Genomic DNA, 27721 nt, shown 5'->3' with positions numbered 1-27721 from the left:
TTATATTTTACCGTCTTCCTATGTGCTCTCACAGCATGTGTCACTGAGCCATGTGCTAACACCTTTCCATTTCCCTCACCTCCCGCAGAACAATGTGTACGCTGATGATTGGCTACAGCTCACCTACTTATTATTAACCCTGTCATAAACACTTAGCAATTTGTCTCACATTTTCTTGAGGCGGGGTCTTGCTGTAGTCCACGGTGGCCTTGAACTCCTAGCGTAGCCCAGCTCGATGAGGAACTCATATTGATCCCAGGTGTTCCTGTTGTTCCCAGAGCACCTGCAGTCAGTAGCATCTTATCCATGTGGACATTCAGCAAATCTATTGATTAAGTGAATACTTATTGTATTTAAGTAAGAGCTTGAATATTTATGTAACCTAATATTTTATTTTTCTTTTTTCAAGACAGGGTTTCTCTGTAGCTTTGGAGGCTGTCCTGGAACTCGCTCTGTAGACCAGGCTGGCCTCGAACTCACAGAGATCACCTGCTTCTGCCTCCCAAGTGCTGGGATTAAAGGTTTGTGTAAAGGTGTGTGCCACCAACGCCTAGCATTTTTTTTTTGGGGGGGGAGACATATAACTCAGGCTAGCTTCCAGCTCACATGATGATCTTCTCCATTTTAAGATCATTTGACAGAGTTCACACAAATATCAAGTTCAAGTGTATGTTCTTTGCTGGGTTAGTGTTAGATGCAGTGGAATCTGAAAGTTTACTGCTTTGCATTTTTGGTAAATGTAATGATTGAGGATCTGCTGTTGCTTATTCTACCAGGAGTACTGCACTGAAGACTTGCAGAGTCACTTTTCAATTTAAGTGAGACTTTTCTGGAAAAGTCTGACTAGGAGCTGGATTTCCACATACAAAGGACCTGGCATTGAGATGGCATGGACTTGGGGGCTGGAGAGTTGGCTCAGGGGTTAAGGGATTGTTGCTCTTGCAAAGGACCTGAGTTCAATTCCCAGCATCCACATGGTGGCTCACAACCATCAGTAACTCCAGTCACAAGAGGAATCCTACACCCTCTTCTAGCCTCCAAGGAAACTGCATGCACGTGGTTTATAGACACACATGCAAACAAAACAACCACACACATAAAATTTAAAAAAAAAAAAAAAAAAAAAAAAAAGGAAGAAAGGAAGCTGGGCCGTGGTGGTGTACGGCTTTTATCTCAGCACTACTGGAGGCAGAGACAGGAAGATCTCTGTGAGTTTGAGGCCATCGTGGTCTACTGAGCCAGTTTCAAGACAGCCTCCAAAGCTACAGAGAAACCCTGTCTCGAAAAACCAAAGAAAAATAAAATAAAACAAAAAGAAATGTCATGGGTTTAATATATCCTGGAGTAGAGAAAAGCCCAAAGATGAGTCTATATCTTCCTGTTTGCTAAGATGCCCTTGAATTTTAGTAATTGCATCTCCTGATTTGATGTGTGTGTGTGTGTGTGTGTGTGTGTGTGTGTGTGTGAGAGAGAGAGAGAGAGAGAGAGAGAGAGAGGCCCTGCTGAGCTGTCCTGCCAGCTTCTCTCTTCACTTTTAATTTCAGAATTTCCCATAGTTCCTGATAGATAGTAATGCCAGTAGATTAACTCATTCTGGTCTTTTAGACAGAAGAAAGACAGCTAGAAACCATGCCAGGCTATGCCTTACCTCTCCATGTTGACTAAAAGCAGGATTATGACGAAAACAGGGAACATCAATCTTTTAAAGCCAGTTCAGTAGGAAACGCCTCCCCCGACCCAGCAGAGCGCAGCAATGCACGAAGTCTCATTATCTCAAAGCTAATGAACAATCATTAGTGTAATCAGCACATGCCATTTAACGGCATTCTTAATTTTTTTTTTTTTATTTTTATTTTTCAGGTACAGGGAAAACAATGGTGATGGACATGTTTTATACCTATGTGGAGATGAAGAGGAAAAAACGGGTCCATTTTCATGGCTTCATGCTAGATGTGCACAGAAGTAAGTTAGCGAGTGACCCCAAGCAGCCAGTGGTCTTTCAGTGTGATGGCCACAAAATCAATTTTCCTTTTCAGTGATTGACCGTATGTGCTGGGGAAAAAAAATCAGGCTCTTGCTTGAAGTAAGATTTTCTTTGGTATCTTTTGCTTCGCGTATATGGAAAATGAGAATGCACCTCCAGGTTGTTCTTTTGTTTGTTAGTTTGTTTTCTGAGACAGGGTTTCTCTGTAGCTTTGGAGCCTGTCCTGGAACTCACTCTGTAGTGGGATTAAATCGTGCGCCTCACCAGGTTTCTCGATTCTTTTCTGAGACAGCCTGACCCTTCTGCATGATCTTCCACTGGCAGGATTCACGTGTGCTCCGTCTTGCCCATGTCTTGGTGTGTGTAGATTATTTCATTGTCTGCACGGTTTGCCTATCATCTGTACCTCCCTAGAGTAGGAGCACTGCTTTTCGCCCGGCACGTTCAGTGTTTTGTGTAAATTTGGTGAGTGAGCAGTGGTGGGTTGAATGTCCTGGGTTGGAGTCATTGGATACTCTTGGACAAGATGCGTTCTTCACAGGCCGGTTTCCTGACCCTACTCTCATCACTTAAACCCAGGACCAATTCCACTTTGCTGATGTGTCCACCTGCCTTTCCCTGCCGTCCATAAAGTAATAAAATGATCCAGCCATGAGACGGAATGACCTTGACTCACCCTTAAAGTTTTGAGACTGTAATGTTTGAATAACTTGTTTTGAAGCAGAGAAAGTACAGTGCTTTTCAATAATCAAACTGTGATGATTGAACGATTGAACTCCATTACACGTGGGGTTTAAATTTAATTTTCATGTCCAGGTTAAATTTCAGAGATTAGAAATACATTCTAGTTCCTTAACATGTTCTATTAATATAATATTTTTGTCTGTTTCATTCATGTATCTAAGGAATACATCGCCTTAAACAGAGCTTGCCAAAAAGGAAGGCAGGATTCATGACTAAGTCCTATGACCCGATAGCTCCCATAGCCGAAGAAATCAGCCAAGAAGCTTGTCTCCTATGTTTTGATGAATTTCAGGTAACATTGGGGGTTTTCTTTTTTTGTTACATTTAGACTTTTTTATTATTTTAAGTTGTATGTGTGCACTACGTGGTTGTGTATGAGTGTGCGGGTGCTCGCCAAGGCCAGAGGCACTGGGTCACCTGCAACTGTGTTTGCAGTTTGCGATTGTGCACTGCCTGATGCACTGGGTCACCTGGAGCTGTGTTTGCAGTTTGCGATTGTGCACTGCCTGAGGCACTGGGTCACCTGGAGCTGTGTTTGCAGTTTTCGATTGTGCACTGCCTGATGGGTTCAGGGAATGGGACTAAGTGTTCCTATTTGAGAAGGCTGACTAATGGGGAGAAGGAATCAAGAATGAACACCTACGTTGCGTTGCTAATGTTTAATCAGGCCCAGCTTACCAGAGACAACAAGAGGGTTTCCCTGTACAAGCTGAGTGTCGTAGTTACTGTTCTATTGCTGTGAGAGAGCAAGGCGACTTATAGGAGGGAGAATTTACTGGGGGCTTGATTGCAGTTTGAGAGCATTGACCCATGGTCACCATTGTGGGGAGCGTGGCGTGGCGGCAGGCAGGTGTGTGGGAGCAGTAGCGGAGAGCTGACAAGTAGACACAAACTAGGGCTTTAAACCTCAAAGCCCTCCTCCAATGAGGCCACCCCTCCTAATCCTCCCTGAATAGGGACGATTCTCATTCAAGCCACCCGAGGCCCCGAAGGATGAGGGGTGTGTATTGTCACCTGCTGCGACATGACATCCACACTTGGTTTGATAGTTGCCCCGGTGGCCTGGTTTCTTGTCACAGGTCCTTTTCTGTTCCACCCCTAAATAGACTACGCCTGCCTATAAGCAGGTAATCCGAAAGCGTGTCAGAAACCTTGGACCCGTGTTTCTTATGAATTTGATCTAACCGGGGGACACTTGTAGAGGGACCCTGTTAGACCAGAGCACCTCTGTCTCTATCTGTAATAGGTACTGTATTTTCCAATGAAAGCCTTTGGTGGTTGAGGTCTTGCCTCAAGGCATGTTTCCCATTGCCCAGTCCGGGCAAGGCCTCTCTTTAACAAAGCTCTTCTAAGTAGCCGCAGTTTCGTGCACATCCTGCTCATCCATCGCCTTGCTTGTTTATCTGTTTCTAGACAGGGTCACTGGGTGGCTCCAGCTGGCTTGGGGCTCTATACAGACCAGGCTGGCCTCGGACTCACACAGATCATTTCTGTGTACTAACCTCCTGAGTGTTGTGTGCATCTCCACAGCTGGCCATGTATTCATTTACGATTTCATCTGCCTGTATGCACCACGTGCATGCTTGTGCTTTCAGAGGCAGAAGAGGGTGCCAGGTCCCCTGGAACTGAGTTACAGACCACTGTGAGCTGTCGTGTGGGTGCTGGGAACTGAGCCCAGGTCCTCTGGAAGAGCCGATGATGTGCAAACCTTCATTTTTTGTTTTTAAGATTTATTTATCTTTATTTTAGCTGTGTGAGTGTTTGCCCGCATGCAATCGAGTCCACTGCAGGTGTGCCTGGCGCTTTCAGAGGACACCAGATCCCCTGAACTGCAGTTACAGATGGTTGTGAGCCACCGTGTGGGTGGTGGGGACCAGAGCAGCCAGCGCTCTTGGCCGCTCAGCCGCTCAGCCATCTCTCCAGGCCCTGTCCACAGCTTTAAATGCGCTCATGTTCTTTTCTTGGCTTCTGAACTTCATTCTAATTCTTCTCTAAGCTGCCTGCTCTGTTCTTTGCTCTCCTTTCTCCTTGTAACCCCATGAATGCCATGCTATGCTGAGCCTCCCCCACCCCCGCAATGAAAAGCTCATTGCTTTTGAATTCAGCCTCACTTGAAAACGTCAGGACGTGAGCAGATCACGCCACGTTCTCTGCCAGCATATAACACAAATGGCCTCTAGCCCATTTCCAGACAGAGTCCTTTTTGTCCGAAACCTCATGAGCAGTCTTTATTGTCTATATTTTGGCGTTCTGGTCTTCTAAACTCCTGCCTGGATGGTCCCTTAAGCTTTGCCTACAGCATTGTCGCATAAAGATTGCTCGCCTTGTGTTTAATAGCTGTACCTCTCGAGCAGAGTCAGCGTCTTAGAACCCGAAGACTAAAACCTCAGCCACATTTCTCCTATCAACATCCCGAGGTGTCTGATCTCTTTTCATTGTTAATAGGCAAAAATGCTCTTATTATTTAAATTATATTATTTGTGCGGTAATATACATTTTCTCCTTTGATTTTTTTTTTTTTTTTTTTTTTTTTTTTTTTACTAAGCTGGTCTTTCGTGAACTGTTTGAGGTGTTGCTTATTTATCTGTTGGGCTGATCCATTACTTCTGTTGTGTAGACTCTGTCTTTTCCCTTCATTTTGGAGCCGTAGATGAACCTACAGCTTCATGCTCACTGGACGAGTCAGCCCCTCATGTATGCTCAAGGATGTTGGCTACTGTTTCCTGGGTGCTTTCTGTGTGCCCATGTGTTTGTTTTGGTTTCGGTTTTCTTTGTGTCAAGGCCTCTCTATGTGGCCCTGGGTGTCCTGGAACTTACTTATAGACCAGGTTGGCCTCGAACTCAAAGAGATTAATTTCCCTCTGCCTCCTGAGTGCTGGGATTAAAGTTGTGCTCCATCATGTCTGGCCCCTATGATTTGTTTTTTTATAAACAAAATATTTTGTAGTTGGCTTTCTCTTTTATTCTCTGCCTTTGGGGCCTTAGGGCCCTGCCACCTAGCTCCCAAATAAATACATAGAGATTTATTCTTATTTTTTGAATGCCTGGCTTTAGCTTGGCTTATTTTTTAGCCAGCTTTTCTTTCTCTTTTCTTTCTTTCTTTTTTTTTTTTTTCACTTTCTTTCTTTCTTTTTTTGTTTGTTTTTTCAAGACAGGATTTCTCTGTGGCTTTGGAGCCTGTCCTGGAACTTCCTCTGTAGACCAGGCTGGCCTCGAACTCACAGAGATCCGCCTGCCTCTGCCTCCCCAGTGCTGGGATTAATGTCATGCACCACCCACGCCCAGCTAGCCAGCTTTTCTTCACTTAAATTATCCCATCTACCATTGTCTTGGGGCTTTTACCTTTCCTTATTCTGTGTAACTTTCTTCCCTTCTTACTCCGCAGCGGCTGTGTGGCTGGGCTCTCCTCTCCTTTTCTAACCCCTCTCTCTCTTCACCTACCTCTTCTCCTATTCTCTGCCTGGAATCCCCACTTGTTTTCCTTTCCTGCTTCACCATTGGCCGTTCAGCTCTTTATTAGACCATCAGGTGCTTTAGACAGGCAAAGGAACACAGCTTCACAGAGTTAAACAAATGCAACATAAAAGAATGCAACACATCTTTGCATCATTAAACAAATGTTCTGCAGCATAGATGAATGTACCATGTCTTAAGCTAATTCCAGAACAATATTTTAATTTTTAATTGTGTACATGTGTGCACTTAAGTGTGAGTGTTTGTGACCTCCAGAAGAAACCAGGGATCCCCTGGAGCTGTTATTATAGGCAGCTATGAGCTATCTGACCTGAGTTCTGGGAACTAAGTAGGGTCCTCTGGAAGAACAAAAATTGCTCTTGACCACTAACTCTAATGCCTTTCTTCTTTTTCTTTTTTGAACTTGTTTTTATTGAGCTGTATATTTTAATGCCTTTGTTCTTAAACTCTGTACTGTGATTAAAACCAAGATTCTATATAACAATGCATTATTAATATGGAATTATAAGAGCTTATATACTATACATACATAATAACTCTAGTACATTTCTTCAGAGTTTGACCTATGTCTTAGTAAAGTTTTGCAACTAGGTATTGCTGCTGCTTTCATTATATTGGTGAGAAAATGGAGAATCAGAGAGGGTATGTAACTGAGCTGTGGTTTAAATCCAGCATCCTGGCTCTGATTCCTAGCAGCTATGTTATGTATTTTCCTTAGTTCACAAAATCTTGTATTATGTGGTTAGCTTCTGGCTGTAGAGTAAGGTGGGATTTGGGGGTGTTTAAACAGAACCTCAAAACCCAGAAGTCATCCTTAAGCTTGCTGGATCGAGTAGAAACAGAAGTCATCCTTAAGCCTGGGGTAACACTCGCTGGATGGAGTAGAAGAGTATTTAGCTGCTTCATTCTTTTTTTTCCTTAAATAAAATTATTTTTCATTTTACACACCAACCCCGCCCTCCCCTCCCCTCCTATCCCCTATCCACTCAGAGGGGGTATGGCCTTCCTTGGGAAGTCAGCAAAGTCTGGCATACTCAATTGAGGCAGGACCCCCGCTGCCTCCTTCGTCCAGGCTGAGCAAGGTGTCCCTCCATAGGGAATGGGCTCACGTAGGTGCTTCATTCTTAGTGATGACATGTCTGTAAGCACCGGGTCACGTTTAAAACTGGAGCATGGTACCAGTCCTGCTGTTCTTGCGCTTTATTATTGCCTCTAGGGTGATGCTTATGAGTGTAATGCCTTTTTGTAGGGAGACAATGGGGATTCCTGCTGCTTACAAGCAAGGACATGCACTTTCTTTCCGGTTCTTGAGTTGAAGGAGTTTTAAGGCCCTACCTTGGAAGCATTTAGCTCACATTTTGCAGGGCACATTCTTTCTTCGTCCTCTTCCCCAAGCATGACACCTCACATCTCAGATACACTTCTTTGATGTGAGTCTCTTCTTAAGTGCGTTTTAGTGGCCGAAATGAAAGAATACCTCATTCTTGACGTTTTCTTTCCAGTTTTTATTGTACCTGCTAAGCCATTTGTGATTCTGAAAACAGAATTCCAAAGGAAGACGTGTCTTACTAACAAGGTATTTAAAAAGCATGCCGATAAGCAGCATGCTGTGTAAAATTCTCCTCTATAAGCCATCTGTATCACTCACTCAGCAGATACTGTTAGCCGTTTTTATAAAGCAGGAGCGCTATTAAAAACTGCTAATAAAAAGTAGGTGCTTGTTTTTGTGCTAATCCTAATTACTGATAATGCATGCCTATGTTTGTCACTCACTCCATGGCACTGCACCAATCAGTGGGTGACTGAGCCTCAAGCATTTACACATGTAAATGAATTACTTTTCTTCTTGTTCTCTTATTTAAGTGAGTCAGGATGGAAGGCAACTCTAGGTCATAAAGATCTCTTCTCTTTAATGCTAATGGAACGTCTCTACTCTCTGCTCACAGAGTACCCTTATTGGTAATCTGCAGCCTTGTCTTTTGTTCCCGGTGGTAATGAAATGCTGGGTGCCGAACACCCCAGCTCTCCAAGAATGCGGAGCCAATTGTCTTCTGTTTGCTTATACTGTAAAATTACTGTTCCCCAGCAAACCCGGACAAGTGCGGGGCCAAGATCAAAGAGTACACATTGGCATCCAGCTGCACCGATGACTCCTGCTTTATTAATTAGTCATAGCTTCTCCAAGTTAACTTTCTCAGCTCGCACAGTGTAAAAACAGCCAAGTGGAACTGGACCACAAGCCTTGACTGTTTGTTCCCATCCTTTTCTGGGTTAAGCTTTTGCAGCGTATCAGCTGAATATTCCTCTCTGAACCTCAGGGTATGAAAGCTAGTTTTCAGTTTTCATTCCAAAACCTGTTACGGGAATAGTCAAAGAACTACCCTCATTTTCTGATATCAGGTAACATTTCGTTGTTTTTTTTTTTTTTTTTTTTTAAAGGAAGTGTATGGAGAGGCTAGGACTGGCTTTAAAATCTAATTTAAAAATGCGGTTGCCACTGAATTTTGCAAGCTTGTTCTGTCCCCTCATCAGCAATGCCACTGGTGTTTAAGCTTGTGAAAGGACCTTCCCTATGAATGTTTCTGTGGAAGCAAAGTTCATCCATGGTCCCGAACTCCGTGTCTGAACACCACCAGCAACTGCTTCTCTTCTCGTGAACGCTTGAGGTTCCTGAAGCCTTCTTAGTAGAAAGCTTTCTCAGTAGGTTCTCCTAGCCACTGTTTTCAGGGCAGTGCTTGAGACAGAAAGACCCTTCCCCTGCCCCTCCTGGCTTTGTTTTGTTGAGGTGGGGAGGAAGCCCTTCGCTGTCTCATAAGATCCTGGCCATAAGGAGGGATGCAATTTAGACCCATGGTAAGTTGGAGTTTCTTGATCAGATAGGAAGATTTCCAGGAGTTCCTGTATCCTCTATCAGTGGGAAAATACGAATGGGTAAGGCAAACTTTACTGAGGGTCTTTGAAATGCGTGGGTAGAGAAGGTCGACGCACTCCTATGCCGGGACATTCATGAACCCTGTCTGTGGGCAGGGTGTCTTCAGCCAGCGCTTAGGTTGCATGTGAAGTTTCCCTCTCTCGATTGCTGATTTCGCTGTGAGCTGTAAAAGCCTCTTAAAGAAAAAGAGTTGCCATTAAGTGGTCTTTTGATGAATTCGAACACGAAATAATTTCAGAAGAGATGAATGGCTGTGTTCTTTCTCGGTTGCCTAGCGTGGTTTTGCCTGCACTGCGTCTTGTTTAGCTGCCTGCAGGGTGCATTTCTAGTTTCGCCGGAGGTCATCGTTTTAAGGCACCACTTGGGAGGGACAGGTTTATTTTTATTTTAATTTTTTTAGCAGGAATATTTGTGTTTGCAGGGTTAGCAGAGGCTGGCGTGCTGGAAGTGACTGCATCGTCTTTGGATTATTCATGGACAGTAATAGAAGGCACTTAAAAAGAACAATGAAATTGCTTATTTCTGTGATGGGCCATCTGTTGAATTGTTTTGTGCAACAATTGCACAATAGTATCTATGTCATATCATTCTATTTTCAACAGCAGCTGATTATGTCTCACTGGCTACTTGTCCTTATTTCTAAAGTCCCATGGCCATTAAAAGTCGCCTCTCGGGGGACCTTTGTCAGAAAGGTATTAGAAACTGCAAATAGCCTGTATATGTTAACATGGTTGCTCTTTCTCCTCCCGCCCCCCCCCCCCCCGCGTGTGTGTTGGGGGTGTGTAGAGGGTGGCAGTATAATGCCAGAGTTGGTCGTGTTCTAATTAATTGGATTTCCTAAGTGTTCAGGACGGTTTTCTGTGCTTTCCACATGGAGTTGATAAAGAAGTCACCACAGAACCATTTGATGATTTGGTAGACATGACTGATTTGCAGAAAGGAGGCGTGAGCCTAAGAGACTGTTCGATGGCCTTTCCTGCTTTTAATTATCTACTCTTTTCTTCATGGTGGTAATTAGAATTTTTCTCCTGGAATTCGCTTCCATCTAAAAAAAAAAAATAAATAAAATAAAAAAATAAAAAAGAGCCATTAGCAAATGTGTTAGAGCAGAAGTGAAATTAAAATAAAACAAATGTGTTGTTGCCCACAGGTCACTGACATTGCCGACGCCATGATTCTGAAACAGCTTTTTGAAAATCTGTTCAAAAACGGGGTCGTCGTTGTGGCAACATCCAACAGACCACCGGAAGGTAAAACAAACAATGTGTCTTCCACATCCAATTAGATAAGAAGCTTTCAAAGGCCCACATTTCTGGAGGAATTTTCTTGTGTTTGTCAGTCTGATGACTTCACCTACCCTTGGTTTTATAACTGGCTTAATCTGAAAATTCAGTCTGAATTTGTAGCTTTAAACAATTTCTATTTTTAGCAAGTCCAGTAGCTCCCCATGTTGTATGTCCCCCAACACTAGACACGTGGTAGGTGCCTGTAAAAAAAACGCTGGTGTTCCTAGCTCACTTATGCCATGAAAGAAAGCTCCATCAAATGAAAAATTCTTACCCACTTTCATGGGTAGTTTTTTTTTTTTTTTTTAAACTACTTCACTTAATTTAGCATTTCTAGGGTACTTTCGGCTTATTAGGAAAGTATTTAAACATTAAAAAAACAAGTCGTAGTTAGACAAAAGTAACATGTAAAAAACTTTTTTTTTTTTTTTTTTTTTTTTTTGAGCTCATCATGTGGTCACTTAAAGGTGAGGAATCCAAAATAATGTTTTCCTGGGACCTGCCAAGGCCTTGCTCTGAGGGAGGGGCCTGGACTTACCTTGCTGGTTGTACAACCCAGCCCTCCCTTTTACCTTTCTCTCTATTTTCTCACACAGCAGGCAGGCACGGATGCCCCTCCATATTTGACTTCTTTATCGTGCGTTTGGTTCATTGTCTGGGCTCCGTTTCGCCAGGGAGGGTACGGATGTCTTTCATCTCGGTGTGTGGATGAATGTGCTCTCGGCCTGGGCGTGACTGTGGAGCATGTATTTCTGCAGGGATCTCTGGCTGTGTGGAGAACAGACCGCGGATGAGTTTTTGAGGCCCAGCAGGGTTGGGAGGGGAGGGCCAGTGGTGGGAAGTGGTGGTCAGATGCTGTCTCCATCACAGGCAGAGTCAACGGTGCTTCTGGGCGGAAAAACACCGACAGAGCAGGCAGTCTACCACCGGGCTATATCTCCCCATCCTTCAAGAGCTTTTTAAAGTGAAATTACTGGGTGGGCATGCCAGCACTTACGAGGCAGAGGCAGGTGGATCTCTAAAAGTTCAAGGCCAGCCTAGTGAGACCAAAACCAAAACCAAAACAACAACAAAAAAAATTGGGAGGTGTTGAGAGTTGTGGTTTTAATGAGAATGGCATCCATAGACACACACATGCACACACACACACACACACACACACACACACACACACACACGCACGCACGCACGCACACACGCAAGCGTGTGGGCACGCACACGTTTAGTTCTCGGTTGGTAGACCGTTGGGAAGGATCAGGAGGTGTGGTCTTGCTGGAGGAGGTGTGTCTCTGGGGGTGGGCTTTGAGATTTCAAAAGCCCACAGCCGACCCACAGTCTCTCTCTGCCTGTGGATCAGGATGTAAAACTCTCATCTACTTCTCCAGCACCATGACTGCCTGCCTGCCGCCACACTTCCTGCCGCGATGATAATGGACGAAATCTCTGAAACTGTAATCAAACCGTCAATGAAATGTTTTCCTTTAAAAGAGTTGCCTTGGTCATGGTGTCTCCTCACAGCAATAGAGCACTAGTTAGGACAAGAGTATCGGAGGGAGACACGTGATGTGGACCTATGGCTTCCAGATATATGTGTGCCTTGGTGCACATTCACCCCCTCCACCCCCCCCACACATGTGCAGATAACGTTAAACACATATGATACTGGGTCAACTACGAGAAGCTGATGATTGCCTCTACCGTAGCTGATCTGACAATGTGATTAGGGTTGACTTTCCACACTGACGAAGCTATGGTCGTAAGTAGAGAAGGGCTAGAATCATCCTGGAGGTTCTGTAGCAAAGACTGTTGAGGAAGAGTAGTGCTTGGCGGTGCAGCAGTTTTCGTGTGGTAAGGCAAGGCAGACAGTCACAGGAGAGGTGGAGGGACACTTTGGAGCACAGATGCTGTAGGCATGAACAAGGTCCCCGGGCTGTCAGATAGCGCGAAGAAACTGAGCTGGAGAAGACCCAAAGTTCAGGATGCAGAATGGCAGCAGTTGGACACCGGTCAGCTGACAGCCTCTTCCTCAAGCGCTAGATCTCCTGTTGGCAGGAGGACAGAAATCATCTCCACGTGCTGATTTTTAAAAATGTTTTTTAATTTTGCTTTTTTAAAAGACAGGCTTCTATCTGTAGTCCTGGCTGTCCCGGAACTCACCCTGTAGACCAGTCTGGTCTCGAATTCAGGTATCTGCCTGCCTCTGCCTCCTAAGTGTTGGGATTGAAGGCGTGCGCCATCACACCTGGCTCCAGGCTGGCTTTTAACCTGTGGTCTTCCGTCCTCTGCTTCCTGAGTGCTGGGATCAAACAGTTTAATAATTTAATGTAAAGACATGGTGGTGTGCACTTATAATTCCACGACCCAGGACACTGTGTGCAAGTTAGAGGCCAGCCTGGGCTGTAGGTTAGCCTGGTTTATAAGGGAGACACTATCTCAACAAAACAACAAAGCGCCCCCCCCAACCCCAAATTAAAACACTTAATGCAAAGAATATGGCACCTAAATGAATGTGGACATGCTTACTCACATGTGTGAGCTCACTTGTGTGCGTGCATAGCTTTATTGGTAAGGAAAGAGACAGAATAATGATATTAGGAAGAGACAAAACGATGGGATGCGGGGCAGAGCTGTGGCTCGCGGGCTGGGGAGAGAGACTGACGGCAAAGGGGCAACAGGAAAATATTTCTTGGCGTTTTAGAAGTGTTCTGTATCTTGACCGTAGTGGTGGTTATAGCTGTTAAAACTCACAAAACTATACTCTAGAACAGTTCATTTTTATCACATGTAAATTAAGAAAATCTGCATTGGCTTGTTTCTCCTTGATGGCTGTGAATGATCAAGGTCTAACTGCCCCGTTAAAGGTTGCTTTCTTTTCCAGCCACGAGAATACAAGCAGCTTTTCTGTAGGTTATAGCTTTGGTCCAGGGCCCCCAGGTAGTGTTGACATTGAGAAGATAGGCGTAGCCATTGGGTAGAGCAGCATGTGCCTGTAACCCAGCACTGAGGTGGGGGAGAACGGGGTTGAGCGTGGGTCTGAGGCTAACCCTCCTCCGTAATGAGTTCCAGGCCAGCCAGGGTGACAAAGTGAGACCTTTTCCTCTTCACCCCCATGGACGGCAGGTCCTCAGATGACCTTGCCAGCTGGGGAAAGCAAGCTCTTGGCAGATATTTGGGCAATGATAAGTGGCTAGAAAGAGCAGTGTATTGGAGGGGCTTGGAAGGCAGAAGGGACTAGAAAGTCGGGGTGCAGGATGGAGCCAGAGGTACAAGCTAGACTTTTCTAAGGCAACAGTAAGGGTTTGAATTTCACTGTAAGAAATAACGTGAGCCTGCCTGAAGCTCACCTCAAGCAGGACGGGCAGGGTCCCAGTTGGAAAGGTCGCTTTGGTTATAATTTGAAGAAGGGGTTTCTGGGTAGACCCGTTGGGAAGCGACTGTCTTGGTGCCAGACAATGGTTCTCCAGTGGGGACTGTGTGGCTGGGAGGAGATTTCCAAATGTCTGACTGTTCTACCCAAGAGGGCGCCTTGGCAGGCGCAGTTCTGAGGCTGGGACTACTGCCAGAGACATTGTCAGTGCGGGGCTATTCTCCACGCAAGAACCACACGGACAGACATTGTCAGTGCGGAGCTAGTCTCCACGCAAGAACCACACGGACAGACAGACATTGTCAGTGCGGAGCTATTCTCCATGCAAGAACCACACGGACAGACATATCAGGAGAACGCAGACTCAGAAACCTGCCGTGGCGTGACCGTAGTGGGTTTGTAGAGAACAAGGAGAAAATAAACCCACCATTTAAAACTTCAGGTGCACAACTCTCATATTTTATGTTCTAAAGTGAAGTTTTTCTGTTTTCATAACATTCCAAGTTTTTCTAGTTTTGTGATTTTTTTTCCAGTAAGGGGAAAAAAGAAAAATAAAAAAAAAGTAATAAGAATTAATTGGATGGTGACCCAACAAGTTAACGGTTCAGTAGATCAAATTAGTTAAAAATTCAAAATTAACTTAATGATTAATCTTGAGAACTCTGTTCAAAACATAGGAAGCCGGTTTGAAAGGAAGCAGCCGGTAAGCCCAATGGCTGCCCACGTTGTTGCTATGATGTGGGTACTGAAAAGAAAGCAGCCCTACGGAGCCCGAGCCTGGAGTGGCACACAGGAGGTTAGGGCTTCTGTTTGTGACTTTAAAAGCTCACAAACATTATCACTGTTAGTTTATGTGTGTGGGCGGTTTGCATGCTTGTGTGCCTGTGTACCACTGGCATGTTTGGTGCCATTGGAGGCCAGTGCATTCTCTGAAACTGGAGTTACAGGTAGTTGTGAGCCCCTGTGTGGGTGTTGGGAACAGAGCTCAGGTCCCCTGCGAGAACAGCCAGTGAACAAACAGCCAGCGCTCTTAACCGCTGAGCTACCTTTCCAGCCTCCCCCACCCAACCTTTTTATAATATTAAAAAAATTAAAAATCTTATGTGAGTGTCTGAATACGCATGCATGTGCCCTCAAGTGCATGCCGAAATGTTCCTGCGGACTGCCTATAACATTTTTCATATTTAAAAAGGAATTCTTTGATAATTTAATGCAGTTTATTTTGAACTTATTCACCCCAGGTCCAGTCATTCTCCAGTAAGCCAAGACCATGTGAAAATACACAGATTAATGGTTACGGGCTAATAATTAAGAGAGAAGTAGCCAGTATGAAGCCAGTACGTATATAAATCAGCCTAAGTCCTTGTGTGTTTATTTGGCGTGAAGCGGCTGTGGGACCTCCTTTGTGTTCTCTCTTTAAATAGTTCACTGACTCTAGTTTGTGCTGCCCATAACATATTTCTGGGTGTGGGACCTTCCATTGGAAGGAAAACGGATTCTCTCATCCTTAGAGGCCATCGCTTGCCCATAGCTCACAGGGAAGGAGCAGCCAGCGGCTTGTGAACCCCTAGGACTCCGTGCTCTCACACAGATCTTGTGCAGACGCCCACAGCTGCGGTGAGTTCATGAGTGCAGCTGCCCTGCCAGGTCCAGAAGACACAGTTTTGTTCTCATCTCCCCTGAGCTCTGGCTCTTACAATCTTCCCACTCCCTTTTCTGAGGCAGCCCCTTAGTTTTGGGGAGGAGATGGGCTACGGATCCTAATCGTGGCTGAGTATTGATGTTTAATAAGGATCAGGAGAAACAATTAGGCCGAATAGATGTTTATTCAGGGAGAAACAACTCACAGCATAGACAGATGAACACCAGCAGGTTCCTGGTCCCAAGGATGCCTCCAGATGTGCTCCTGTCCCCTTGCTGCTGCAAGCAAGTGAGTTCTCCGAGCCCTCTCCTGGGCCTTAGTTCCCCCAGGTCAGGTCCGGCCCTGTCCCCACCCACAATGGGCGTGGTCTATGCCACAGGCATCTTACTGCACCTGAGGATGGCCCGGTACCCTTTCTCTGCCTGCACTGAGAGCAACCACATATCTTATCTGAATTCCGGAACTACTTGGAAACATGATCCGAACCGCAGAGGTGCACTGCGCTTACACAAACAGGAAACGCTAAATATGATGACTGAAGGCAAAAGAGCAACCCCTTTTTAAAATAGATGAGTGAACAGAACAAAGAGAGGTAAGTTTCAGTAAGCTGCAGCTTTATTTTCTTTGCAAGTCAGAAGCTGGGCATGGTGGTCCATGCCTGTAATCCCAGCACCAGGGAGGACGAGTCAGGATGATGCTAAATTTGAGGCCACAATGGGTTACATACATAGCAAGGTTCTGTCTCAGGGGAAAGAAAATCAGGAAAACATAGACCGCACGAAGAAAAAAGATTTAAGATTAAAAAAAGGCAACAAATTGAATCGAAAGCTCATTTACTGAAATAAAGCTGATGAAGTCTTCGAGGCACCAAAGTGTGGAAATGAAACTATGGGAAGCAAAATGAGTGATGTTTGGAAGATGTTACAAGTTTGGCAGAGTAGATAGGACCAGACGACGACGAGAAGAAAAGAGTGGAGGTCAGTCCCCGGGAGAGCTAAAGTGTGATGGGCGTGTGACTGTAGGAAGGAGGAAAGTCACCTGGGACAGTAACTCTGACCCCTGCTGAGGGGAGTTGTAGACGCTCAGTGATGAAGTCATCATTTTGTGTGGCCCAGGATAGTTTCAAACTTGGGCTCTTCCTGTCTCAGCCTTCCAGATGCTAGAATTACAGATATGAGACACTCTGAACAGCCTTCCTTTAGGATTTAAAATATGCCTTTTACTCTCTAAATTCCTAGAAAAGAAAAAGATAAAGGAGGCTTCTCAGAGCAAAATCTGTAAAACACCCAAAATGTGTGAGTAAAAACTGTGGACCGAGGCTGACCGCCCAGTGGCGGTAAGTCCCAGTGGGCGGCGTTTCTCCTCTAACCCCCCTCTTGGGCTAAGCCGGCTCCTAGCTAAATGACCTTCTTCCAGATGACAGTAGAGTCAGCACAATTATCTGATGGCTGTGGAGAATGAAAAAAGCAGACAGATTCCCGAGGAAGAGAACTTAGAGGGGGCCCCGTAACGCGATTGCCGCATTGGCGTCTTGGGCTCTGTTTGCAAACCCACAGATTTTATGGCCTGAACAATCAGACTAAAGACTGAGGTGCGGAGCTCTGCTCCTCGGGAGAACTAGACTGGGATAGCTTCACGTTCTGTGTACGAACCCTACTTGAACCCTGGACTTCCAAACCCACGCGGCAGCAAGATGTCTCATCTCTGTCCTTAAGTAGGTTGGACTAGAATCACCTACAGATTAGCATAGCACATCTCTGAGTTTGTCTGTGAAGGTATTTCCAGGCACAATTAACGAAGGGGGAAAACCCAAAGCTTTTGGGGCCCAGCTGACGTGAAATATGGCACAAGCTTGGAGTTTGGGTGCCATTCCTCTGGCCATGATGGGCTGTGGTTTTTAAAATGTTTCTCTCTCTCTCTCTCTCTCTCTCTCTCTCTCTCTCTCTGTTTCTCTCTCTCTCTTTTGGTTGTGAGCCTAGCCTTTAACAGCTGAGCCATCTCTCCATCCCTTCTCTCTCTCTTTTTTTAATTATTTTTATTTTATGTGTATTAGTGGTTGCCCACATGTATGTCTGTCTGTGTGAGGGTGTCAGATCCCCTGTTACAGACAGTTTGTGAGCTGTCATGTGGGTGCTGGGAATTGAACCCAGGTCCCCTCGAAGTGCTCTTAACCAATGAGCCAGTCAGTGGTGGCACACACCTTTAATCCCGGGACTCAAGAGACAATCAGACGGATTTCTGTTAGTTCAAGGCCACACTGAGCTATACAAAATTGATCCCGCCTAAAAGAGAACAAACAGCTCACACGAAGGTGACCTCAGCATCTGGCATCCCAGGGTTTGAGAGGCATAAAAGGAGGATAAAATTGTTCATGTGAGAGTGAGTCTCTAGCCTCGCTGAGGAGAGCCTAGCAGTCTGAGTGAATCTGAGGAGCAGTGACATCGGGAGCAGTCTGAGGATCGCCCCTTTGGTCTGAGCTGAGGTGACCGGCTGCTTTGCTATTCTGATCTTCCACCTGAAGTTTGAACGCCACTATCTGTCTCTGGGTCTCTTATTAATCATGCTACAGGACTTTAGTCTTATTATTGAAGGAAACCAAATACTGTGCTGTGGGTGGTGGGTAGAAGCATTCCAGTTTACTGTATTGACCCGACATTGTGCAGAAATTTACAGCCATATTGATTGGTCTGGAAATGTTAATTTTTCTCACTTGTGCAGATGAAATGTAGTATATTAACCATGTAAGGCCTTACCTATCTGGGTTCATTACAGGAACTAATAAAACATTTTCTAAATAACGAAAGAGAAAAGCAAAATCGCTGTTGCTGCTTAAATGGTCTAGAAGCGCCATTTAAAGAAAACTATGATAAAATAATAATATCTTAGAAGGATAAATCATATTGACTCCAGAGAGCCACATAAATATTTTATGTCAGGGCATATTTTCTTGTCTTATAGGAAAATTCTATTGAATTACCTTTCTTACATTCCTTTCTTACTCTAACCCAGTTTGCACATGTGTAAATAGGCATTGTTCGCACTCTTGGTTTTGAAACTTGAATTTTAAGGGAGAGATCTTTTCTCCAAATGCATCTCCGCAGCATCGATGTGCTTTGTCATTACTTAAAAACACTCTTTGCATGCATTTTGTCTTTAAGTATTATTGCAGTTCTTTACTCTGCAGAGTTTAGAGTCCTCATGCCATTCTCTACAAAGTGAGTATCCCGCAGGCCCGGTCCTTTGTCTTACACAACCTTACACAACCAAGTGTTCATTTAACTCTGCTCAGAAATGATTTAAAAAAAAAATCACAGGCAAGAACTGGTGAATTTTTAACTGGTATTTAGTAAATACTAGCAACTGTTGATATAAGTATAATATGAAATCTTTGCATCTAAGAAAGTTAAAACCAAGCGTGAAAGGCTTTGTAGCTTAATAACACTTCCGGAGACAGATCTATTGTGTAGCAATTAGCATAATATTTGGATTGCGGAGAAACTTCAGTTTAATGACTATAGCCCCTTTCCATCACACGTTCCATGAAAGCCTAAAGATTTTCAAGCGAACGTATTTCTGCTTAGGATTCTGCTTAGAAAATGCCCCTCAGAGCGTAACGTTTGAATCTCATGTCTTTGCAAAGGCTGAGTTTTAAAAATGTAACCCTTTGAAACGTTAACTCTGCCAGGCTTACCTACTGCCATTCTCCTTTAGCTTTGCTGACAGTGGAAATCTTCCACTAACAGCAAGTGAGCCTTCGCTGCTTTCCTGGGCCTCAGCATGTCAAAGGTGCATGCTTCTCAGTCAGCCTTAAAAAAAGACAAGACACCTTTAATCCCTGCTCTAGCAGAGGTGGGCAGATCTGCTCGAGGCTGAGTGGGTCTGTATGGTGAGTTCCTTCCACAACAGCCATCCAGGGCTGCAGAGCTAGACCCTGTCTCAAACAACAACAAAGAAAGAAAGAAAGAAAAAAAAAAAAAAAAAACCTTAAAACAACTCCTTAGCTTTGTTCCAGACTGTTGATGTTCATACATACTCACTACTTTTGATATATTTTTATAAAAAGATTTGCAGTACATAATAGAAATGACACATCTTAAAAACTGTCAATACGTGGGGGTTATGTAAATATAATACTCACACATTAGAAATTAAAAAATTAAATTCATTGTTTAAACCATCAGCACAGCCATGTATCAAATACTTATGCTTCTTCCCAAACTTTCCTGTGTCCCTTCGTCATCACTCACCGTGGGCCCCGCCTTCTCCTGGCATCACTCACCGTGGGCCCCGCCTTCTCCCGGCATCACTCACCGTGGGCCCCGCCTTCTCCCGGCATCACTCACCGTGGGCCCCGCCTTCTCCCGGCATCACTCACCGTGGGCCCCGCCTTCGTTCCTCAAGGAACCACTTGCTTTTGCTGCTATGGATGGGCTTGTCTTTTTGTCTTTTCTCTAGTTTTACATCAAGGGCACTACCTAGTGTATATTGTTTTGGGTCAGAGCCTCACCAGCATTATTTTACCTTTTGTGGTGTCCCTGTATTAAAATTGAGATGTGCGTGAACTGAAGCCTCTCCTTGACTGCCACATAAGTGTGTCTCCTGAGTATGTATATGTGTGTCATCCTGAGTGTTGCAGTTAATGTGTGTCCTCAACCTGAGTACTGTGGTTACATATGTGTGCCTTCTGAGTACTATGGTTACATATGTGTGCCTCCTGAGTACTGTGGTTACATATGTGTGCCTTCTGAGTACTGTGGTTACATATGTGTGCCTCCTGAGTACTGTGGTTACATATGTGTGCCTCCTGAGTACTGCATTACATATGTGTGCCTCCTGAGTACTGCATTACATATGTGTGCCTCCTGAGTACTATGGTTACATATGTGTGCCTCCTGAGTACTGTGGTTACATATGTGTGCCTCCTGAGTACTGCATTACATATGTGTGCCTCCTGAGTACTGCATTACATATGTGTGCCTCCTGAGTACTATGGTTACATATGTGTGCCTCCTGAGTACTGTGGTTACATATGTGTGCCTCCTGAGTACTGTGGTTACATATGTGTGTCTCCTGAGTACTGTGGTTACATATGTGTGCCTCCTGAGTACTATGGTTACATATGTGTGTCTCCTGAGTACTGTGGTTACATATGTGTGCCTCCTGAGTACTGTGGTTACATATGTGCACCGCTCTGTTTGGCAAAAGTCTTCCTTTTAATCAGATATATGGCATTTGTACAAATTCAGGAGCAGTTTTGTCAATTAATGTGTTTTCTAAAAGGGTTAATTTTACATGACTTTTAATGAATTACTGAGAATTTACAGGACAAGAAAAGATGATCCTTTCCTGATTCAACCCACTGTATTCAAGAGCTAAATACTTTTAGGTGTGTCCCCTCCTCCTCCTCTGCCTTCTCTTCCTTCTCTTTTTTTGTTTTTCAAGACAGGGTTTCTCTGTGTAGCATTGGCTATGCTGGAACTGTGTCTGTAGACCAGGCTGGCCTTGAACTCAGAGAGATCTGCCTGCCTCTGCACACTCCTGTGTGCTGGGATTAAAGGCGTGCAGTACCATGCCCAGCTCTGTATCATCTTCTTGTACTGGATGATGACCGAGGGCTCTGGAAGGCATGTCTTTATGGTCCTCACTGCCCCTTCCCCCCACTTAAAGCCATTAGCTGGGATGCTTCAGATTTCCTCTCTGTGATTGCTGATTTTTCTTCCATTAAAAATGGAGTGAGTCTTAGTACTGTCTGAATAGAAATCATTTTGGACATTTTTTTCTTGTGCTTCCTTAGTCAGTAGAAAGCCTCATTTGTCAAACTAAAAGATAAAGTATCATTGTGATTGAAGCTAAGTAAAAAGCTCATGCATTTGTTTGTTTCAGATCTCTATAAAAATGGACTCCAGAGGGCTAACTTTGTACCATTTATAGCTGTCCTGAAGGTAAGGAGAAATCATTTGCTTATCCATTGACTGAGATATGCAAGGGATCTCTGAGTGATTCTGTAGGAACATCTTGGTCTTGCATCAAGCAGAATTCATTTTCATATTGAGACAAGACCAGAAATATATATTTAAAAAACAATATTCCCCCATGTGTACATGGGGAAAATTATAAATATAGCCCAAATTATTTCCTAGCTGAAACATTTGGTAGTTTACATTTTATAAATCTTAATTTAAGGTTTGCTCATAAATATTATAGCAGAATGTTTAAACTTATACATTTATTTCTGAAAAAAAAATGTTTGGTGTTCTTTGTTTCCTTCAGGCTAATGGCCATTATTAACATGTTTTCGTAGCTATTAAAGTTGCTATTCTAGAACACCATTATTACAAAAATATTCTAATATATTTAAATGTGATTGCCATCAAGTTATCATGAAATTATGTCAAGTTGAGGCACATAAATAGTTTAAATATTTGTGTGTATCATTGCTGCATAGAGTTTAAAATAGTCTTCATTACAATATCATTAAGAATAAAATAGCCTCCTTTTTTACTGTTAATTTTAAGTAATTCCTACATGATTATTCACTAATTCTATATCATATCCATATTTCTTGAAAACCTACTGTGTGCAAAATGCCACACCAGTCAGAGTTAGTAATAGAATTATGAAATAGCAGACTTTTTTCCTTCCTTCTGTCCTTCCTTTCTCTTACTTTCTTTCTCTCTTTTTTCTTCGTTTTGTTTTTTGAGACAGACTTTCTCTGTGTAACAGTCCTGACTGTCCTGGAACTCACTCTGTAGACCAGGCTGGCCTTAAATTCACAGAGATCTGCCTGTCTCTGCCTCCTGAGTGTTGGGATTAAAGTTATGTGCCACCATTGCTTGGCTGAAATAGGGGATTTTTATCTCCTGGTCTTTATAATCTAGTCAAGAATGTAAAATGTACACAAACACTAAAGCATAAAGCAAAGTATATAGTTCCCAAATGAAGTACAATTATGTGCCAAATGTAATTTACCTATTTTTAGGTATTTAAATATCCTCAGTCCATAGCAACATATCTGAAAAAGAATAAAGTTTTACTTAGCAAAAACTAAACTTCAAAATTCCTTCCTATAAAGGAGTGGAAATGGCTTCAAGTACTCCTAAACACACAGTCACACAATCTCTTTGACATACACTTTAGCTGGATTATTGTTGGTGCCGGCACTAAGAAGAATTCAAACATCTGTTTCCATGTCCGATTTGTGGTTCCTGAGGATTTTAATTTCTCTGAGATATTTATAGATTGGGAGAAAGTGCTTTCAGAAGACCCAAACTGTCAGTAATGTCTCCCTTTAATATCCATGCTTTACACACAGGGAGAGGTAGATTTCCTGTATATTCCAAAGTAATATGCTGTACAAAGACACCAAAATACAAACAAGAAAAAAAAATTGGTACCTAAAATAGTATCTTCATATGATAAGCTATAGAAAGAGAAGGCTCACAGAACTTTGTCTATATTTTTTTTTTTGGAGGGGGAGAGACTGTAAACCTTGTTTCCCTTTTTGGCCAGTAATTTATCATAATTCAATACACAACACCATCAATAGACAACTAAACTGACTGAATTGAATTTCATTTTCATTTCATTTTCTGCTCTTATTTTTTCTGAAGAGAGAACAGCAGAGATGAATGATCCATAATTTCAAATTGAGCATGAACTGACATGCCCAAGAATCAAAGATTGCATTAGAAAATATCGAAAATGTCCAGTTCATTCAAAAGATGCCATATTTGCACCAGAACACAGTTGAGTGGAAAGATGCTAAAGATGGTTCTACTGGAACTCCTGTCTTTGTGCTGGCCAGTGTTTGGTCAACCTGGCACAGACTGGGGTCACTAGGATGAGTGAAAGGCGGCCTCGATCAGAGTGGCTGGGTGACGTGCCTGTGGGGCATGTGCTAGTTGCTAATTGATATAAGAGGGCCCAGCCCACTGTGGGGGGCACCGTCCCCAAGGCTGTATAAAAAAGCTGGCCAGCATGCTTCTCTTCACAAAGGCCAAATAAACCCTTTTCTTCCTTGAGATGCCATTGCAACAGAAAGCAAAGTAGGACATTGTGTTTGCATGAAGATTCTTTTGTGAGTGAAGATGGCTTCACCCTTAACTGAATGACATCTTGCTTATTTACGGTTGATAGTATTGGATTCTCATTTTGGCCCAGTCAGAAATGTGTAGCAGAAATCCACTTTAAAACACACAGAGGGGCTGGCAGTGTAGCTGACTGGATAAAGGCCCTGCTGGCAGGCGAGAGCCAACCCCAGGAATTGTTCTCTGACCTCCACATACCATGGCACCTGTGCATGATGCATGCAGGCACACACACACACACACACACACACACACTTACACATACACACACTCACACACACACATTCATACACACACACTGATACACACACTCTCACATACACTCACACACATATACACACTCATACACTCACACTCACACACATACACACACACTTACACACACTCACACACATACACACACACACACTCACATACAAAACCTTGTTTGTTTTTTTTACACACAAAGGCATATAGGAAGGAAGGCTCTGGAGCAGGAAGGAAGGAAAGACTTGACTAGTTACTCAGAGTACATGATGAGTTCCCTGACTCAGAGAACAAAACAAGATATGGTTTTTACTATCTTAAGAGAAATGAAAAAGTCATATTTCTAACACTGTGAAGGAGATGAATTGGATCTAAGATCAGAAGAAAAGTGAGCGGGTAGAAATGAAAGCAAAGGGGAATTGTTGAAGTGGAAACTATTTCAGAGACACCACCAGATCAGGAAAGCAGGTAGGGTATTGACATTCACTTGATTTGTGTGCGTGTGCCATGTTTGTGAGTGTGCATGGAATGTTTTTGCTGTTTGTTCATGATGGACTTGAGCTCATCCTCCTGCCTCAGCTTCCTGAGTCACTCATCATAATCATATGTCTGGAGAATAAAGACCTAAGGTTAAAAAAGAAAACAGGTTTCATAAAACAGAAAAGTCCAGATTTTAGTGTTCACTGTGTATTTGCCTAACTCCATCAAGAATAATAAATTTTTCTGTTGTATAATTTTACTCCAAGATCAAGCAAAACTCTATTGTCAGTAAGAAAAGAAATTAGTGGGGAAAAATCCTACAGTTGCTAAGAGATCTGCACGTTCTAAGTAGATACATAATAAAGCAGAGTGCAATTGTTCTTACAGTGTTATATTACAAGGTGTCAGGGCTGGACTCAGTGGTTAAGAGCGCAGCCTGCTCTTCCAGGGTACCCAGGTTCAATTCCCAGCAGCCACATGACTGCTCACATCCATCTGGAACTGTAGTGCACGGCACAGATGTGTACAGACATACATTCAGTCAAAATGTGGCACTAATTCTAACCATTACTAATAATAAAAACTCAGAGACAGATATTGGGGTTAAAGCTGAAGATCAGAAAAGCAAAGCAGCCAACCACTAGAGAGTCCTCACCTCCAGCAATGCTCAGATCAAAAGGCAGATCCTGTCCTCAGACTTGAGACTGCATCTGTCTCCACCAAACCTCAGACTGCCCTGAGCTCCTGTCTCCTCCAGCCTTATGTTCCTCTCTAGTGCTGGGATTAAAGGTGTGGGGATCCCAAGTGCTGAGATCACTATGTGCGAGCTGTTTCTCTTTTAGACAGATTCAGTCTCGTGTAGCCCAGAGTGGCTGGGATTAAAGGTGGGTACCACCACTGCCTGGCCTCTGTGGCTAACTAGTGTGGCTAGCTTTGCACTCTGATTTCAGGCCAGCTGTATCTGTTAGATTGTAAGCAAAATATCACCGTAGCAAAACATCCATACTCATAAAATTAAATAATCAAAAACATATATGGCACCCTGTCAGCTGGGTCATCATACAAACCTAGAACCCCCAGACATGCCAGATGTGCTGACATCTGTAATGCTGTAATGCTGGCACTCAGGAGTTGAGGAAGTGGGTCCCCATATTCAAGGCTAGCCTGGACTACATAGTGAGACTCTGTCCCCAACAGGCCAGTGGAAAAATAAATAAATCCCTGCTATGTTTCAGAGCCACTTAAATTAAAAACTCCACAGATATGTATTTTTGAACATATGATAATGTAGGAATTACAGTCTTCATGAAATTTCTTAAAGCAAATTGCTTTTTAAAATTTCACACCATCAGTCAAATGAATAACTTATAAATAGAGATATTACAGTAAAATAATCGGTGGTGGTTGAATTGAATCTGATTAAACATTTCAGGAATAACATTTTTATCATGTCATGTGAGCACTTCTGTAATTGGATTAAGTACGGGGCGCTGAAGTACATGGCAAAGAGACCTTGGCCTGAATGAGGAGCTCAAGCAGAGAAAGCGGCAAATGTCAGGACTCCCCAAAGAGTATATGATGCTTACATTGGGACTTAAAGTCAAACGTTACCAGAAAAAGCAGAAGAGCATCGATCAAAGAAGGAGAGCATTTGGAAAGGTTGAAGCCATGATGATTGTAAATTTAAAATGTGATTAATAATTAGTTCATTAATATTTTATGAACTAGTTATTACTATTCTTCTGTTTACTCCAGGCTTTGAGGATTTGTGTAAGACTTAGATTCCCTCTTCTTACCTCTAAATAAAAACAAGATGTATTCAGTGTTACATGCAAACAAGAAGAACCATGTATCACTTAGTGCTTTTTTTTTGGGGGGGGGGAGATAGTCCTGGTTGTTCTGGAACTCACTTTGTAGACCAGGATGGCCTCAAACTCGATGAAATCCACCTGCCTCTGCCTCCCAAGTTCTGGGATTAAAGACACAGTGTGGTATTTATTTGTTGTGGTATTTATAAAAACTAGGGGATTCTAAAGTATGTGTAACATTGTTACATTGTTAAAGCAGTTGCCAGTGTCTGCACAGCCTTGGTCTTTACTGTTAAATGTGTCTGCCCCTAGCCTCTAGACTGTGATATTTTACAGATACTGTTTGTACCCAGGTCAGCATACAGAAGGTAACTGCACCTGGCCTGTTACCTGCTTTTGTGATAAAGGCTTATTAAAAAGCATCATGCTCATTTCTTTGTGTGTTGTTTGTAGCTCTTTTCACTATAGCAACAGAGTTGAGACCCGAAGCCTAAAATATTTACATTCTATTTACATTCTGTCCTTTTCCAGACAGTGTATGGACCCTCATTGATAATATGTGTGATGAACAAACAGCTACTTAAAATAATATGTATAAACAGCATGTTTTTTCCCTAGGAAATGGTATTTGTTAATGTGACAAAAATCCTGTGTGATTGATAGATAGAGATAGATAGAGAGTAGGGAGCTTGGTGGGTCAAAAGCCAAGAGCGTGGCCAGTATCAATTTGCAGATAATTCTATAACTTGAGATGATTGTTTTGTTAGAATAAAATGAAAATATTATTTTCACTCATACATATGTACATACATACACACACGCGCACACATATATACATACAAAAATACAAACATACATGTATTCACATGCATACAAAGATATATACCTACATACATAATACTTGTATTTATTTGCAGTCTTGGGGATTGATTCCAGGCACTTGTACATGTTGGTCAAATATTCTACTTCTAAGCCATATCTATAGCCCTAGTTTTCACATCTAGTGTTTTGTTATTTATTTATTTACTCCAGGCTGGCCCAAATCTCACTGTGTAACCCAGGCCGGCCCAAACTTGCAGCAAATCCTCTTGCCTCAGGTTCTTAAGTGCTAAGATTAGAGATGTGAGCCATTGTACCCAGTAATTTTATACAGATTAAAATAATAACACATCTTAAGTGCACAGTGATTGAATATTATTCATTCCATACAATCTGTGTTATCCTTCATATTTAAAATGATTTTAAAGGTATAGAGGACTAACTGATACTTTGACAGAAGAATTGATTTTTGTTGTTGTTAACTCCAAATTGCACTAATATTAGTCTTGAGGGTTAGGTTGACTGGCAATCATTTCCAGTCCCATCTGATCAGGTTCTGGAAACAGGTGACAGTTTCGACCTGCCTTTTATATTTGGGTAAATGTTCTGTTCACTCCACCACTTACCTACCACAGACTGTTTTGTTTGAATCACTCGTGTGTGATCTTTCTTTTTTGGATTTTCATCATCAGTTTAGCTCTAGAACAGCTCTAAAACAACACCCCCATGGGAAACGCCCTGTGCAGTAGTCTTTGCCAGCACCAGTAGCTTTCTGACTGTCTTTTACCATGACAACAAACTGTCTCTTTTTGGAACTCTTTATTTCCTCTTAGAGTTAGAGTTTAGGGAATT

At 43.0% G+C, this 27721-nt stretch overlaps 1 protein-coding gene across 1 annotated transcript in view; it reads left to right on the top strand.

The window, feature by feature from the left end:
- Afg1l (AFG1 like ATPase) overlaps positions 1–27721 on the top strand; it is a 121481-nt gene that overhangs the window by 33771 nt on the left and 59989 nt on the right. Inside the window, exons 4-7 of the mRNA XM_051175577.1 lie at positions 1861–1962; positions 2890–3020; positions 10285–10384; positions 21313–21371. Of these exons, the coding sequence (XP_051031534.1) occupies positions 1861–1962; positions 2890–3020; positions 10285–10384; positions 21313–21371 (392 nt within the window). The remainder of the gene's footprint in view (positions 1–1860; positions 1963–2889; positions 3021–10284; positions 10385–21312; positions 21372–27721) is intronic.

This window comes from Phodopus roborovskii, unplaced genomic scaffold, assembly GCF_943737965.1.
Source record: "Phodopus roborovskii unplaced genomic scaffold, PHOROB, whole genome shotgun sequence".
Taxonomy (NCBI): Eukaryota; Metazoa; Chordata; class Mammalia; order Rodentia; family Cricetidae; genus Phodopus; species Phodopus roborovskii.
Note: the sequence above shows the minus strand (reverse complement) of the source record. Positions and strands in the feature narration are given on the sequence as shown.